This window comes from Anneissia japonica, unplaced genomic scaffold (assembly GCF_011630105.1).
Source record: "Anneissia japonica isolate Jap-2015-1 unplaced genomic scaffold, ASM1163010v1 scaffold376_len1572418_cov194, whole genome shotgun sequence".
Taxonomy (NCBI): domain Eukaryota; kingdom Metazoa; phylum Echinodermata; class Crinoidea; order Comatulida; family Comatulidae; genus Anneissia; species Anneissia japonica.
In genome coordinates this window covers 868,173-886,856 of record NW_022741166.1, presented here as the reverse complement: position 1 = coordinate 886,856, position 18,684 = coordinate 868,173, and the positions used below count along the sequence as shown (strand labels likewise).

Sequence of the window (18,684 nt, the reverse complement as noted above, 5' to 3'; positions counted from 1 at the left end):
TATTGCATTTATGGTTTAGGGGCCGCGGTTTACCTCCCTCCGTTTAGTCATGCTGGATCAGGGGTAGTAAACTCAGCGATCGTGGGTTCGATTCCCACACGGGGCAAGTTTTTTTTTAAATTTTTTAATTAATTTTTTTTTTAAGGTCGTGGGTTCGATTCCCACACGAGCCATTTTTTTTTCAAAGGCAGTTTAGTTGATGGTGGATAATGATAGCAAACCTGGAGGTTGTGTGTTCGATTCCCACACGAACCAATTTTTTTTTTTTTTTTTTTTAAGTTTGAAGGTGGATAATGAATAGCAAACCTGGTGGTTGTGTGTTCAATTCCCACACGAACCAATTTTTTTAAGGCAGTTTAGTTGATGGTGGATAATGAATAGCAAAGTATTTTGATGGTGATTTTTTTTTTCATTCAATGGGAATTCATATATTTTATATGAGAAGAATCTATGAATATTCAGCTTTCCGTTTACTGGGCGGGGGGCGATTTTTTTTTCCGTACGAAACATTTGCATGAAACTTCACTCGGGCCATCTCGGATTGACTCGAGTGAGTACGATACGAGGAACAAGAGCAGACACTTCGCAATGTCGTGACGCTCGAGTTTTACTATTATTGCTCTTTCTATGTTTACCTACGGTAGGCCTATGAAATTTCACGGACTATGTGATGTAGGCCTACGTCACTGTGTAACTAACTGTGACCTTCTTGGATGTTATTAAATGTTAGTATATTATCTACAACAACAACAGATAGTACCTCCTGTTATACAGTGTAGATAGGTACAGTTATACCAAAGGCTAGAGAGAAAGAGGATAAACTATAGGCCTAACTACAGGCTGAGGTCTTACCTAGGCCCCTTCTTAAACTAGGCCTAGGGTCAGGCTGACAGAACAGTCACGCTTCACATACTGACATGGACTGAAATTTGGGTGGTGGGTGGTGGGGAATGGGACAAAACTGAAGCATGAAATGAAAAATAGAGCGCATAAGAGAAATATTATTAAATAAATAATATACCATTCCGGCGTTATTGAACTTGTCCAAACTATCATTGTAATGTAATTAATGCTAAATAATAATAATAATAATAATAAAAATAATAATAATAATAATAATAATAATAATAATTTCAGCATTAATTACCTTTGGCCTAAGCCTTGTAATGAAGAACCTACAGATACTGTACTATTTACTAGGCCTATAAATAGTAATCGCCCAAGGGGAATATCTTTTGTGTTATTTCCCCTTAACGTCGTTTTTTTAATTGTTCTCTAATTCCTCCATTGTCTAAATTCCCCTTAAAGTACAGGTAATAATAATAATTAATAATAATAATAATCATTTCAGCATTAATTACCTTGGCCTAAGGCTTGAAATGAAGAACCTACAGATACTATTTACTAGGCCTATAAATAATAACAGCCCAAGGGGAATAATTTTTGTGTTATTTCCCCTTTGTCTAAGTTCCCCTTAACGTACAGGTAATAATAATAATAATTATTATTATTATCATTTCGGCATTACAATTAACTTGGTCTAGCCTTGTAATCAAGCCGATTACTATGCCTAATATTATATTAATAACTAGTTAGATTAATTTTACACCAAAGACATTTTTTTAGTGATACAAATTGATGTTTTGTATAGAACCTGTCTCTTATACACATCTAGATGTGTATAAGAGACAGGTTTTATAGCTCATATTTGCATGCCCTTAAAGTTTGGGTTGGAGTGTGCCCTCATGAAAAGTCAACAGGTATTACAAAGGAGTTACTGGCAGACTATTCACAGAAAAACTGTTTCACATACTTGCTGTCATCCATTATTTAGTGTGCCTCCTAATCTTCCTCATGATGTCAATATTCCCTATAAAATATAAGCCGTGGCTAGAGATATGGTACCGTGTCGGAACTTTCGAATGCTAAAGGTATGGTAAATGATATTACGTCATGATTAGCCAATAGAAATGACCGACTCGATTTTGGCTTTTTTGCAAAGTCGACGTCGCGATCATGAGAAACATGGGGCGAACAGTTACGATCAAATTTATGTCATAAAACTTTAGGCCCATTTCATGTATTTCGATTGGGGCTTATCACAATGTTTGGGTTAAAAATCCTTTCTGTTATTCTTGCGTATTTTATGGTCTACCATAGAGAATGGTCTACTAAGGCTAGGCTTAGACCTAGCCCGAATACCCACCTAGGGGCATTAGTAGTCGTACTACTAGGCTAGGCTTAACTTAGGAGGTTTTAGGGGTAGCTAAGGCCTAAGCCTGGCTTCTACTATTAAAATAGTTTATTCTCGCTTGATGTCGCCAAATCTAGCAAAACTGCTACCCTTTTTATTTGCTATAGGGCCTCAGGCTACAGAATATTAATCACAGCTTATCAACAACACCCGCAAACGAACGAATCTTCGATCGTTGCTAAAACACACTCGCTACTCTTGCAGTGGCAGTGCACTGAATGACTCGCGCATGTATCGGGTCTCTATTGGCTAATCATGACGTAATATCATTTACCTTACCTTTAGCAATCGGAAGTTCCGATACGGTACCTTATCTCCAGCCACGGCGTAAAATATAAGAAGGTTTGGCTAGTGGTACAGCATTGTACGATACGGACACTAAAGGTATCATTGGGATTGGTGGATAAGAACATGCTTCACCTATGACAAGTGACCAACTTTGGTGTAAAATGTCAGTGAGTAATTATTAGGTAATCTTTTCTGGAGTGGTCAATTCAGTGGTATATTCCTAACTTTGATTACTTACTATTTTACAAATGTACCTATTCTAGGTATAATACCTACATTTCTTTTCTTTTCAGCTTCTAAAACTTGAGTCTACTCCTTAATGGAACATGGGATGTTCCACTAACTCTAATTGCTAATAAAATGTTTTCATTTCAGAAGCACATTCTAGTGAACACCACCATGATATGTCGCCCTCTAAAGTCAGAAACCAAAACAAATCAAAAAGGACTGACAACTTCGATGATGCATTGGTTTCCAATCTTAGAAAGGTAAAGTTAGTATAAAATTATTTTAATGTTTGATAAACATACTTAACTGCATATAATCACACTTCATTCTCATTCTCTTGAGACCATTCCCCTCCCAGTTTTGACAGTCAAAACTGCAGCCCCCCCCCCACTCTCAATTGCCAATCTTCAAAATCCACAATCAGCCATGTGACCCTCACAATTACTATGGGCGTATTCGACTGGTTCATTTCATTGACTACAGATTAATTTTCGTTGAGTATTATTTTCATTCAACTGGTTTGTAAAATAGACTTCGTTGACAATGAAAATTAACGTAAACCATTCACGTGACCAAAACAATCATGGCTGATTTGTGAGTTTAGAAACAACATTTGCGTTAATATAATTTAGACTAAATTTCAGAAAATAAAAATTATAACATTTACATACACGAAGTCAGAAAATAATTGTAGGCTAACAGAATTCAAAAACTGTATGAAAATATTTTTTTATGAACAACCCATACTGGCACAAGCTGAAGCAATCTTGATTACTCAGCGTTTATCGCGGTAACTATACAGCCATTTTGTTATGTCGAGTATTTACAAGTTTACTTTTCGACTGGTCATCTTCGTTTAGTAGGATTTTACTTCTGCTTAGATGTGTGGTTTAATGAAGAACGACCAGTCGAATATGGCCGATTTTAGCTTGACCTCATTTGCTGTTGGAGCCATCTGTCACCATGAAGCATTGACTTTTTATATGATGACCCATTTGACCCGGATAATAATACTATATGTAAACTTGATAACTGCATTACATTGTTGCACTGAATTCATCTCTAACTAATTAAATTAAATGGACAGTACTGTAGGGTAGATTAAAAATATAATGTATCATCAGCTATAATGTCACTATTTGTAACTGTTCTTTATTTGTTTACTTTAATCTTTCCCTTTAATTTATTTTGCAGGTTTTGAGTGGCAACAGTAATGGATTTTGGGCAAACAAGTTACATTATGCCTATCGTGTAAGTAAAGTTTCAGCCTTCTTTCTGTAGGTTCTCCAAAAAATAGGATATTCATTGATGAAAACAGTAAAAATAATTATTGATTGTCAAAACAAGTGGTAAAATCTGATACTATATTGTGTGAACTACAGTACTGTAGTCCACACTTTGAGCCCTCTGATCTTCATGAAATAGCACTATATAAATGCTGTGATTTATGTACATAGAATAACCTAATGATAGTGTCTATAAAGAAGAGCCAGGCTATTTTCGTGGGTCAGGTGCGGATCCAGAATCCATGAAACAAGGTGACACAGATTTCATTTAGGGCCTAGATGTAATTTAATTATACAGAAATAAATATAAATATAATGGTATGATTCGTGTTTCGTATATTTAGTATATGTATGCAATTTTGTATTTTTTCTGTTAAAAAAATAAAAGACTGCAGTTGGCAAACTGGGGGAACAAGTCTCCCTCCCTAAATACTCCCCTGCAAGAAAGGAAAGCTGAGTGGTAGTATTGTACATCCATAATGTTGAATTGGGACTACATTTGAATGCATGCTATTTACAGTAATTTCCATTTAGATACTGGTTATTTAAATTATATTTAATGCACTCTTCAGAAACTAACTGGTGAGGATCTTCCATTGTCCAAGTATGGATTTTTCAACGTGATTGATTTAGTTTCTGCAATGCCAGATGTGATAACCATTGAGAGACCAAAGCCAAATGGTGATTGGCTGCTTTTTGATGCTCGTTTACGTATTTCAGGTGAGATAGAGCATTATATTGGTCAATGTTGAGCTGTATGTTTTTTTTTCAATAGGATTAACACATAGGATTTTAAAATTGCTTTTTATAAAAATTGATATAATAATATGGAATAAGATAGCATTTGAGAACTCCTGGCTTGCAAGAATAAAATATTAAAAAAAGAATTATAATGCTTCAGTAATAAGAGAGAAAATTCATTAGTTATGTATTGGTACAAACATTAATTGTCCTTGTAACTTAGAACTAAAGCCGCAAAAAGCAAGGAAGAGCTCTACAAAAGAAAAAGGATCTGTTGAAGTGAAGTCTGAAAAACCAAAACTAACTTTAGATCAACTGAAGGTAAAAATACGAGAAGTTCTTGAACAGCGACCAGGAATTGTTGTACAGCAGCTTGAAAATGCATATGAAGTAAGAGCCTAATTGTGCCCTTCCTTTCTTTATTATCCCTCCCTACTATTAGATTAATTTTACACCAAAGACATTTTTTTAGTGATACAAATTGATGTTTTGTATAGAACTATGGAATTTATTAATTAAATCAATACATTTTTAGGAAGCATTCTAATGTGGTATTTTAGGACTGTTACAAAATATAATGATTACATGTTAGTGAAGTTAAATTATATTAGTTAATGTTTTTAAGTGTGCTATATATGATTATGTATTAATTTGGTTAATTAAAGTACCTGTGACATTTGGACTTTTTTTTTTGTTTTTGCAGGAGATATTTGATGAGGAATTACCACTACAAGATCATGGCTTTATGGATGTTGACACTTTGGTGGTTATGATCCCAGATGCACTTAAAGTGGTCTATAAAGGAAGAGGTAGGCTTACAACTTAACCATTTAGCAAACTGAATATTTTACTTGGCAATGCATATAGGCTAAATGCTTTGCAATTCTCTGTGGGAGTTCTCAGCAGTTTTGATTCAGGATCTCAACCTTGAGGTTGGGGTTTGAATCCTTCATTCTGCATTTCACTTGTGTCCTTGGGCAAGGAACTTTGCCTATAGTTGTCCCTCTCCGCCCAAGAGTATTGTTTAAGTTGAATCTAAACGTCAATGCACTTATTACAAGCTGTTTTATTATATACTCTCCTTTAGGAAGCTGAGAATATGTTCTATGTTTTATTTACTGACTGTGGGATAAAAATGTGTAGCACTTAAGGGCCTTGTTTGCAAGATGCGCTATATATCATATTGTTTGAAGGTTTTCATGGCGAAATAATATATTAAATGCTTGCTGTACACCGCATAGTTCTGAAAAGAACTGTTGTTTTATTGAGAATATTTTGACGTTTCTATTGAGTTGCTTCAATTGTCTTAATAATATCTCTATATAACATATTATTACTGTGCCAAATATGTATCTGAAAAGTATCTATTACATAATTTAATAAACTGTATAATACCTTTCAATGCAGAGCAGAGTATGCAAGTCCAATTGTGCTCGTTATATTTCTAATTTACATTTTGAAAATAATTTTGCACGTTTTTTGTTGTTTTTTTTTTGAGGTCGACTTCACTTGTACCCGTCCAAGAATGAATCTCTAGGCAGCCTACCTGAGGTATCCAAACCTATTATTTGATGTATTTTTACATATACAATTGTTCCTCCATCTTCCATCTGACACTTAGTATCTTGGGAGTCAGTTTCTTCAGCATTCATACAGTTGTTGAAAAAGGCTTTTGAGAGCTTCCTTCTATTGGGAATTTAATTTTTAATGAATTATAATCAATAGCAGTTTTAAATTTTTACAGACATCTTTCTGAAATTTTATCTAGATATTGTTCTCTTTTTATTTAAATATTTCTAATCTCACTTCCCATTATAGCTCTATTTCAATTTTTTCATTGTTTATTCTGCAGAAAGTTTTAATACAAACCATCATGTAGTATTAGTACCTGAAAGCGGTGTGCCATTTGATTTATTCATATTCATTTCTTTATTTTAAAAAGGTATTTAAACCATCATACAGTAAAGTACCAAGTGATGCAATTGGCAGTGGTGTTTCCTACAAATTCAATGATTTACCTCCACTGCAAGAATACATAGAAGTCTATGTGTCCAACGTGGTGTCGCCTTACAACTTGACCCTGCAATTGAAGACCGATGAACTTCTGCAACTGGAGGACGTTATGGATGAACTTGAGTATGTATCAAAATTTTTGAAAAAATATCCACTCAGATAATTTCTAAGGCAAGACATTTTATAGCTTGTTTAGCCAGCCCGCCGCCTGCCAATAATGATGATTCCAGATAAAAATAAAATTTTATTTTGGGCCAATTAGCACAGCCGCCGCCACAAAAAATAGGAAATTTATGACAAAAATAAAGGTTTTTCTTTATTTTTATTACGCCCGCCGCTGCCTTGAAATCTCCAAAAATAAGATATGTATATTTCTTCTTAATTATATAAAATTAAAGCTTTTAACCATCCCATTACTACACTGTTTACATTCACCAAAAATATATTTGTATTTTCTGGTCCATCTGGATGGTTTTTGGCAAACTATTTGCTATTTAAGAAAACAAAATTTGATTTTATTTTTTTTTTTCGCCCTCCTTTGACGATCTTTAAAAAAATAAGTTCTCGAAACCAAGGACTTGTAACTGTTACCAGGATAGGAAGCTGGCTATTTTAAGCCGTCTAACTTGAACGAGCCTTATGTCTGGTATTGTTATGCTAATGAGCCAGATAAGCACAATCTGCACGGACATGTTGAGGTCAAACTGCCTCACTGGGTCAATTGAAGTTAAAACTTACTCAACTGTAAAAGGGAAACAAAACTTTCCTTGGCCAGACTGCGTATCAGCTAGGCCTAGCCGAGAATTACGATACGGTAAAACAGTGCAAAATAGGGGTATTAATTTCTCTTGGCATGCAAATTAATCATATTTCCATACTTAAAAACAAAATAATCTATCAATAAAATCACCTGCTAGTTAAGATATAAGGCAAACATTTTCGGTTAATTTATTTAATTAATTTATTTTATATATTAAAAAAAAGTTATTTTATATAATACTTAAAAATGATTTCATATTAGGGAAGTGTACTGTTCAAATTTTGGCGAAAAGTACAAAATGGTTGAATCCATGATTGCAATCAATCAAGTATGTGCTGCCCTCTACCAGCAAGATGGAAACTGGCATCGTGCAATTATTACAGGCATTACAAATATAGATTTTGTAGAGGTAAGTCTCTAATTCATTGGGCTTTATGACATTTTATTGTAATAAATATGTAGAAAAATATTCAATAAATTATTGCCGTATTATTCTGTTACGAATCATTTAATTTTGCTGCTTTTTGTTACTTTTATAGTTTTTTAAAAATATATTTATTTTTTTTTTCTTGCAGGTTTTGTATGTAGATTATGGAACAACAGCCTGTGTACCAAAAGGCCTTTTACGATTCTTAAGGTATATATTATATTTTTTAAACATTAAAATAAAAGCAAACAAAGTAAGTGACACAACAAGGGGTTTGCAATTGTAGAAATGGAAATTGGATAAACAAAGTTGAACGGTGAACATCTTAGATTTTGTTTTTCTTTGATAGATCATCTATGTTTCATCTACCTGTACAGAGTGTTAATGCAAGACTGTCATTCATCCAGCCAGTAGAGGTATGCATCAATCAATCAATCAATTCAGTCATTCTATCAGTCAATGAATCCATTGGATCATTAGTTCATTCAGAATGAATAGAAAGTGTTCTATAAAAAAAAAAATAAAAAAAATTAAAATAACGAATCCTATTTAGGCCAATATTTTTTCTCACATTACCATCATAGTCCAGGCCTAGGCGATGCCTATTTTTTTATCGGTTAGGCCTAACTAGGCCTAGGCCTACAACATTGTTTTCTATGTCAGTTTCTAAGTCTCCTTATTATCCAGCACAGCTGTAACAACTACTCAAATTTCTAACAAAACAACCCCTGACAAGTTTCACATCAAAATGTGCAAAAATTATTGGCTTTCCTATACAGTAAACAGAGCTGTGTGTGTGTACCATCCAAGATGGCTGTCATAGATTCAGCCAATCAAATTTCGCCCAAGCACTATCATTTTCAATGGCGCCCTCAATTTACACAGAAAGTTCAATACAGCTAGTTACCCGTATGTTTGAAACTCGGGCGTTGCAGTGAATGGGTGTAATGTACACGATTTTATTTATTTTTTTAATTTTTGAATAAGATGCCCTACTTGGCCTCTTTTTGGCTAGGACAGTTTAATAATTTGTTATTATCAATACTAATTATCATTAAATAAAATAATAGTCAGTCAGAGGGCTTATTTATGGTATAATATGTATACTAAGTCTGAAGGTGGCGCTTTCCTACGGCGGCCATCTTGGATGGTACACATACATAACTCTGCATTGCTTCACCATCTTGTCAGCACTCTAGTTGTTTATTAGCTCTATGGCCTATTCGCATTTATACGAAACTGGCCTGCATACCAACGGTGCAGTGTTAAGACTTGAATTTTAGAGAATTGCATTTATAATCAGCCATCAACTGATTCTTACACAATGATCAACTCACATCAAATAGCTGTTAACAATTATAGAAACAGTACTTTGACATTAAAAATATACTGTAGTTATTCCACAGTTCTTGCAATTATTAATTTTGTCATATTCTGACAAGTATGGCTGGCTGGCTATTCAATTGTTTTTAATGACTTGTTTTTCAGGATAAATGGACCAAGGCTGTACAAGACAGAATTCTTCAACTTTGTACAGATAAAGCTTTAGTTGCCTTAGTAACCAGCATAGAGGTAGGCAGCTTTGCCTATTACAACTGGCAGTTATATCAAAATAAAAGAAAAGTGGAAATAGAAAAAAAGGGAATGACCTGGGGAAGGATAATTAGGGTGTTTTAGTAAGGAGTAAGCAAAGGGAGAGGCTTGATTAGTGGTAATGAGGAAGAGGGGAGTGGAATTTTAAGTTGGTGGTTAACAAATAATTGTGAACTTGCATTTAGCATTCTATATGCCTATCTCTGGTTAATGGTATGGTTAAAATGAACCTTTACCTTCCCACTTACATGTCATCAGTAGTTGTGTGATGAATTAGACATTTGCCAAATCTCATGAATAAACATAATATACTCATGAATAATAATTTTATGCATTTGTATTTTTGTACATAGGGAAAAGTGCTGTCTGTCTGCTTAACAGACACCAGTACCGATGAAGACGTGCACATCAACGATTTGCTTGTGAGCGAGAATCTTGCCAAGTTCACAACATCAACGATAAATGTCAAACCAGTAGGTTATATCCCAGCTAATAATATTACCTTATTCTGTAAGAACATTATAACGTTAAGTTTGGTGTTGAAAACCTTATTTTGTAGAACCATGAATACGTACTTACAACTTATTTTGTCGTACAATGTTGTGTGAATGTTATTTTGTGAAATACCTAACCATGTTTCACAAACGTTTGTAAGAATGTTTTGTGTTTACCAGGATCAAAAAGGGAAAATAAACAAAATACAATATGAGAGTATGGTGTTTATGTTCGTATACATCTTAAAGAACAGTTCAGTGTCAGTTTTGTTATTGTAAATATATTATATATGCATAATGTTATTTATTATTGTAAAGTAAATTTTATAATGTGGTTTTCAAATTTTACAGTATTCAGAGTACAGCCTTGTGACAGGGTATGGTCTTGATATACCGACCTTGGTATATGATAGTAATTCATATGGTGGTTCTGCAATCCCAGAATGTAAAGAAGTACCAGTGGCTGATGAACAGAAGGAGGAATTTAAGCCTAACACATCAACACCTCCTAGGACCCCTCCTAGGATAACCTTGCCTAGGCCAGCCCCCATTGATGCACAGTTCAACCGGTTGAGTATTGACGTACCGGTGATTGAAAGTGGTCTCTATGCAAAGTCAGCTAGAGAGGAGGCTAGAGAGGAGGTATTGACCTGTGCAGTACCTGACGAGGAACTTGAGGAGTTGGTTGATGAGGAGCTGATGGAGCAAATGAATCGTGAGATGGGTGGAGATTTTGATGATCTTGAGTCTTGTAGATATATTATGTAGTAAGTAAAGTAATGATACCATGCTTTTTTTTAATCCTCTAATAGGCAGTGTACTTGTCTAGATGCAGTCTTCATCAGTATGTTTAATAGACACATTCCACGAGGTTTGTTTACAGCCAGTCATGTGACATATAGTGGGTATTACTATGGAGAATTTACAATATGATCAGTGTTAAAAGTATAGGAAAGGGTAATGTTATGGTTTTTGAAAACATTCGCGCACCATTAACATGAGAAATAACTGGCAAGGAAAGGCAATACCATTGTTCAAAATAATGTTTAATTACTTATTCTAGCATTCACTGTGCTTTGTATGCTTTTGAATTTATGCGATCCTTTGTAAACCTAAGCTAGCCTGGAAATCTTAGCATGTCAGAATCGTAGTTCGCGTATTGAAGACTCTCGTGCATACCTAAACAGGCCGTAGACTTGCAGGGGCTTAGGCATAGCATCTCTCGAAAAAAATCTCAAAGAAGAAAAAAAAAGAAATTATGAATTGGAAGCAGTTCTATACAGTATTGTTTAATACAGCTTGATTTTTTTTTTTCTACCATCACTTCAACAACGCCTATTTTTACATTTTTTGCCTATTGGGGCAAATTTAAATGTTTCTGAAAAAAAAAAATGAAGTAGTGCAGTAGTGTAGTGTATTGCTAAACCTCATTGAACAAGTCTCTTCTACTGAAATCATGTTGCACTTACTAATTTTTTGCATAAGTATCATTCTTTGTTGGGTGTTTTTGTACTTTAGTTGTTTTATGTGTTTGGTTTCTTTTTCAACAGCCTTGATCTTGGAAATGATCGTACCATTCATCTGATAAATCATGATGGCATTGCATACCTACCAAGCGCCAACTTAAGAACATTAATTGATGTGGACGCCGTCAGTCAAGTTGTGAGTTACTTTTTTTTATATATCTTTGTCATCTCTGAAACTTGCACTAAAACATGCTAATATTGGCTCTGTGGATTTTTTTTTCACAAAAAATAGGTTACTATACAAAAAGAATGAGTTTTGAATTAATTATCTTCAAACTTTTAGTTATAGTTGGAAGTTTGGTTTTCTTGATACTGATTATTGTATGGAAACGGTTGTTATCGGTGATCATGCTGGCTACTGAATATAACCAGGCCTAGAAAATAAAAACCTCTAGCTGAAGATTGCTTTCACTAGGCTCTAGGATAGGCCTACATTGATGAGGGTTGTTCATACACTTACAGTGGGGCTTAAGAGTGTCATTTCAATTTTGGTTGCTTAAATTTTCTCATCCAGTATTCTACATTGTGTTGCAATAATGTGTATTTTTATAAAAACACTTCTTCCAATATTAGATCAAATCCTGAAATAGTATATCTTCTCACCAATATTAATTTCATGTTGTGTATTTCTATCCTGATTTTATCTTTGATTTTTTTTAGATGCAAATTAAGCAACTTGGTATCCAATCAGTGTCGCTTTCTAGAGAAGAAAATCCAGATCTATTTGCCGAGTTAGATGAGTATGTGACATAGTCAAATTCTTTACAATATATTTAAGATGCATGATGCATCCAGCAAAGCTGTTAATTTTTAATGCTCACTGCTTTAGGCCCAACTCGGTCTGTCGACGGAATCCGACTTAAGTCATCATTGGGGTGAAGTATTGGAACTGTGCTCTAATATGGTAACATAAACATTGTATAATCTGGTAGTACATTATACACATGATTATAGCAAAACCTTGTAGTCTCACAACAAGCATCAGGTCTGTCGAGTGCTTACACAGCTCTGACAGGTTAGGTTTGTAACCCAGTCTCTATGAGGGTTGAGGAAATCTTATTTACACTGCAATAGCATAGGTATTTATTATTCAATAACAGTAACAAAGCCAGTAGTGTTCATTGATTATATTTTATTATTTTGATCATTTGAATTAAAAAAAATAAGCAATAGAATATTCCTTTGCATTTCTTATTGTAAATGTATTTTTAATTATTTTCATTTGATTTTTTAAGGTACGAAGTAACTCGAGGGCCAGCAGCAGAAGGCCAGACTGATTCCAGTCCCTATATCACCTTGTATCCCCTTGAAAGGTATGTCACAAAATACACTCTTTACTTGACCTCTTCATGCCATCAGGTAGCAGAAGGTCATGGTTTTTCTGTAATTTTTTTTATTTTTTATAGATATGTAGATACAGGTCGCCTTACAATTAAAGACCACATTTGGGAGCAGGGTTTCCATGGTCTTTAGCAGCTTTGTTTTCTAATTAGATTAATATCTATTCCAGGAGGGTTGGGTGCATTTTCCTCTTTCCTTCCCCTCAGATTTACCCAGGTACGATCGACACTGCTTGTAGCTAAACTACTGCTGGTTTACTTCCTACAGCCTTTGGATCACATAAAGTACTCTACGAATGACACTGTGTTAATTCTCACAGCATACAGTATACATGATGATATATTATTTATATTTTTTATTTTTTGGTTGTAGAATTCCAAGCTTGGTGGCAGTATTTGAGGGTGAATCATCAGATCTGTCATCCATATTGACACAAGTGTTTGAGCAGTTTGACCCACAGAACCCATACTGGAGGGTAAGCTAGTATGAGCATTCAATCTGATTGAACCAAATACTCTATTATATATGGCTGAGAACAATTGCTTCCAAGCTGCAGCAGACTTGTATATAGTTATGCTATCATATGAAAGTTTGAATATGAATAATATACTAAGAAATAGTAATAGTGAATGATGATAAAACCTCTGGTACACCATGGAAATTTAAATGTTTTGAAATCTCTTGCTATGACTTTGTGTCTATCTCAAATATCTTGTCTTTTCCTCAAATCCCATTAACTTTTCAAAAACCTTTACCAAAATTCATATTGTCCTGCCATATGGAACCACAAACTAGACTTACTTTGACATCAACATCAACCTCATCACATATTTTTAATATGGAGAACCTGGGTACACATATTTATACTTATTATATACACTCTTCTTAGCATCCTTTGCTTTATATGGCCATGTGCCCTTCTTGTCTTGCATTCCTATTGACAAAAATGCCCAAAAATAAATACCATCCTATTGTAATAATATTTTTAATCTGATTTTTGGTTTATATTTCAGGGAGAAATATCACCTGCCGAAACCAAGAATGAAAGTGAGAGTGATGATTTGGACTTGTTAAAACTCATGTTGCAAGTTTGGGAGAGAAAACGGTACGCAATAAATGTTTTCAATGCAATTTAGGCATCGTTTATTGAATTCAAGTCACCAGTAGAAAGCTCAGGGTGTTTCAACAGGTTAGGATGATAAATGCCGGAGGAACAAGGACCATAAAAAAAGCTGTAAAAAGTAGAGTTGTGTAGCTTAATGGTTAAGATGCTTGCCTTCTAATCCCAGGATCCTGGGTTCAATTCCTGTGACAGAAGGACTTTTTCTCACAACTAAAACACTCAACTCTCTAACCATCATAAAGAGAATTGGGTTATAAAGCATTGTTCAATCCTGTAATTGACACATTACTTGCTGTTGGTTGTGCTCCCCAATGTACATCATTTCAACATTAGATATTTGTACTTTGATTTTTCAGGCAGAGAATTCTTGTTGCTATGATGGAGGATGCAGGAAATGTGATGGTGGATGAACTTTCAGATATTGAGCTTCAGATATCGGCTATTAAGACCAAGATCAAGGAAATGCAGATTGAAGCAGAAGAGATTGAAAGAGGTATAAGATATGTTATGAACACTGTTTGGGACAGATATGCTTAACTATCATCAGCACTACTATTTTGTGACATTTTTCTGCCATGGTGTTACTTAAGCTACTGAAAAACTATATTATAAGGAAATTAAGTAGCTGGTATTACTATAGAAGTCCTTAAGCTGCTGAAATTCATATAAAAATGCTCAAGGTTGTATATACAAGAAAAGGACTTATAGTTTTGTGAAATTGTATTTTGTAGTTTTAAGCTGCTGATTTAGAAAAGTGAAATTTCATATATTTATAACTTTGAAACATTTTAGGAAGTTGTTTTGGCAAATAATATTTCTAAGAAGAATTTAATGTTTAAGTGCAGACTAAATTATTTCTGTTTTTTTCAAAATATTTTGAAGTTATGGGAAAACATGATTTGCATTACAAAAATATACACTTGTTTTTGCCAATCAATGATATTAATTAAAATCTCAAGCACTTTTTATGAGATAGCATTTTTAGTGCTTGATATCTTAAATTCCAGTATCTTACAAAACCATGTACAGACGATATTTAGAACTAGTTGATGACCAAATTTTGAGTTTTGTTTTATTAAAAAAACGTTTGGTCTGTATTCAGTTGCTTTTTAATGGAATACTTGTGTAGTCAACTGCAAAATTGGGTGTTTTTTTTTGTTTGGTTAATTTTGTCTTGTACTATCTTTATCAACTAATTAAGAATCCATTGATGTTAGTTGCAGTTGAGAGAGCCATTAAAAGACATATAATTGACCAAAAAAATGGCTTTGCGATTTTCAGGTGTAGTTGGTGATCTGGTATCCCAGGGGCATACGTCAACCACTTCACGCCACTCAGTTCCAACTGACGACCATAGCTCTTATCCAGATGCTGGATGTACTGAAAAGGACGCTGAGGATATTTTGATATCAAAACCAAGCCCAGTTTCAGTGAAAAGTGGGAAAAGTACTGGTGTAGGTGAAACCACCAAGAAGATGAATGTTGTTGAACCTTTCAAGCCCTCTTTAGACAGGAGTTTGATATCTGATAGTCAGACAAATACCCACAATGCACCTGTTGATTCCTTAAAACAGTCAGAAATAGTCAACAATTTGGAATCATTTTCTCATAATGGGACTACGTATTACCATTCTCTTCCACAACATCAATCCAATCTTCAGACAAATCAGTCAAATCTGATCCCCCAGTCCAATCAGATTTCTCAATCATACATGCAAAACTTCAGACCCAGTCTTCCTCCGCCCCAAGCAAATGTGCTACAACCACGGACAAATATGTTACCAGCCCCACCTGGGTTGCCACAAGTACCCGCAGGAGTACCTAACCACCAACTTCCCCCACAAAACATGCAAATGCCACGGCCGAATATGCAACCACAACTCAACATGCAGTTTGTGCCTCCAAATATGCATCAGAACTTTCAACCTGGTCAGCCTCGGAACTCACAAACCTACTTGCAACAGCCACCGGTGCATATGCAACCTCAGTTCCAGCAACCCATGCCTCAGCCTATGCCACAATTCAATCAACCTATGGCTAACCAGCCTAACTCTATGCATCAAAATGTTGCCAGGTTTTCCACTGGACAGTATTACGTTAACCAAGGCAGCTATAATTATGGTGGTGCATACATGGGCCATCCCACATCAAGCTCCCAGTCGAGTGTGCCATTCACAGGGCAGTCTGCTGCTGGAGTTCGGCAGATTTATGGTGGTTACTGGTCTACGCAACACTGAAGTCGGCTGTGTTCTGAAAAACTCTTAATCATAATTAGTTTTATAAACTTCATAATACTGTATATGTTACTTTAGTCAATATCATGTTTTAAAGCAAATTGCAAAATTGTGGCTAAACTGTTGTTTGGGCATGGAGTGTTATTTTCCTCAATTTTTTGAAGTGATGACTTCCTCATGGTTTAGGATATAGCATCAACAAAGTTCATTATTCTAAACCATTGCAAAGGCAAACTGGGAATTAAACAGTTGTGGGAAAACAGTTAAAATGTTTAAAGAATAATAATTTCTAAGATATGTGAATTAAGTGTACTTGATGTTAGCAGTTAACAAAGGCTGAATGCAAAATTGATTTAGTTTTTGCTCCTGATTTCAGCATTAGTATAAAATACTTGAACGTTAATTCATTACCAGTGAGTTTAAACATATTCAGTCATAATCAAGTTTTTCAGATGTATTTTACAGACAATATTTTTATTTTAAAATGTTAATCTTTTTGTTTAAACTATTAATCTGAAAGCTACTTTATCTAATATGGAAGTTTAAGTGATGGTGAGTGGATGTTGATTCCACATTATTGAGTCTGAAAGTGATGTTGCTAGGACTATTAGATTCTAGTTTTTTTTTTTGGGTAACTTGACAAATACGCCGTGACAGTGTCATTGAGATTCCAGGTGTTAATAATAATTACTATGCCCGTAAGTATGAAAGCAATGCCAGTTGTTTGTGGGAGTGTGATTTGTTCGTGAATGTGCTCAAGATCATGTTGGTGTGTTTGATGAAAGCGTGTAAGAAAAATAAAGTATTTTTGTTAAGATATTGATTTAAAAAAGAAATTGTATGTCCTCCATATTTTAATTATATTTTGTAACGAACCTGTAAAGAATGCTTTAATCAGTCATTTAGTTATTACTTTTATATTAGTTTTTTTGTTGTAAATAAAGTTTTTTTTAAATTAAAAGTAAAGAATTGTTTTAAATAGTTTTTAACTTGTATTTTTTAGCTTCTGCTGTACAAAACATGTTTACATTACAGTTAATCTTAGTAAATCTGCTCAAATTATCTATACTGGTGGAGGTGGATAAAAGATGTACCCTATGCACATGTGCAGTTACTTTGTACTTAGTATTGGTACTACAGAGTGTATTGGTTTTGGGTCCTAAAGTTCTGTATTTTCATGGCTCCACATGGACTGTAAAGCAGGAATAAATAAATTCTTTGGGCATAATATTATAAAAACATCTTACAGCTTAAAAATGGCCACAAGCTCCAGTGGGGGGGCTTGTCTCCCTGGATCCCACTACCTGCTAAATTTTTTGTTCACTCATCGGGCAATTAATGGTGCCACCACTCGTCTTCTCTGTACGAGAGCTAAGCTGAATGGTGATTGACAATCTTTAGCATGTACATTATCATTTAACACTTTCATTAGACAAATATTTATATTGTGAGAAACCAGTAAAGCGCCTCTCCAATCGTAAAATGCATTTCCGTAACTACGTCTTCAGATATCTGTAGTTATCTGTAGTAAATGAAAAATTTCCGTAGCATAACCTAATAATTTGCCTTGAGTGCAATATAAGCATAAGATATAATGTATAAGATATAAGCATGGAGTTATAATTATTTTGAAAATGGGCCCGATTGTCCTGTGCCCGATTGTCTGTAATTAAATGTGGAATTTCAAACGGGACAAGGTGAAGATTTTTGGGCCTCTCTTTCTTAGTTTTCACAACAATTTATCGGTATTCTGACAAGTACAAGTTGTCTAAGGACAATGTAACCAAAGATCCTGATGGAAAAGTAATTTGTTCTGGACTTTAGACCTATTTATGGGTCTAAATAAAATTACAAAATATTGTCTATTTCCGTATGTCCGTACTTAGGCAAAATATCTGTAGAAAATAGGCCTAACTACGAAAGTACCATAGTACTTGAGAAGTCTGTATCTCACCATGTAGGCCTATATCTAATACAGAAAGCTTGTGTGGTGGACTACTGTACTGTTGTATAAAAATGTTTTTGTCCAATTGTATAGCTTTGTGCAATTAATATTTTAATTCCAAGGCCTCATTTATTGAAAACAAATTTGGAATAATGGTGTCCCACATGTTTCCTTGCCACAGTGCCAAAGGTGAAAAAAAGTAGTGTATCATAGACGTCATTTCCACCAAGAGCAAGGCCTGCCTCATTTATTGAAAATAAATTCGGAATGATGGTCTCCCATACTTCCAGAAGATTTAGCTATTAGCATGCTCCATTGTGGTCTCGCACCATGCATATGTATGTATGTGTGTATGATATGGGATTTATTTAGCACATATAATACCAAGGGAATAACTAATACATTAAAAAAATAGTGAATCATAGACATCA

The 18,684-nt window shown here is 34.5% G+C and overlaps 1 protein-coding gene across 1 annotated transcript; it reads left to right on the top strand.

Annotated features, from left to right (window-relative positions):
* Positions 1–2,917: 2,917 nt before the first annotated feature.
* On the top strand, positions 2,918–17,289 carry LOC117118617 (the record flags this gene model as incomplete). Its single annotated transcript, XM_033263255.1, is given in 20 exon segments — positions 2,918–3,030; positions 3,965–4,021; positions 4,629–4,776; positions 5,021–5,187; positions 5,501–5,606; positions 6,296–6,348; positions 6,740–6,933; positions 7,832–7,979; positions 8,146–8,207; positions 8,347–8,413; positions 9,486–9,569; positions 9,944–10,063; positions 10,436–10,851; positions 11,635–11,746; positions 12,271–12,350; positions 12,846–12,923; positions 13,324–13,426; positions 13,965–14,056; positions 14,431–14,567; positions 15,356–17,289. Coding segments are annotated over 20 exon segments (3,293 nt in total), but the record flags the coding sequence as incomplete, so codon positions are not given.
* Between the last annotated feature and the right edge of the window lie 1,395 nt (positions 17,290–18,684).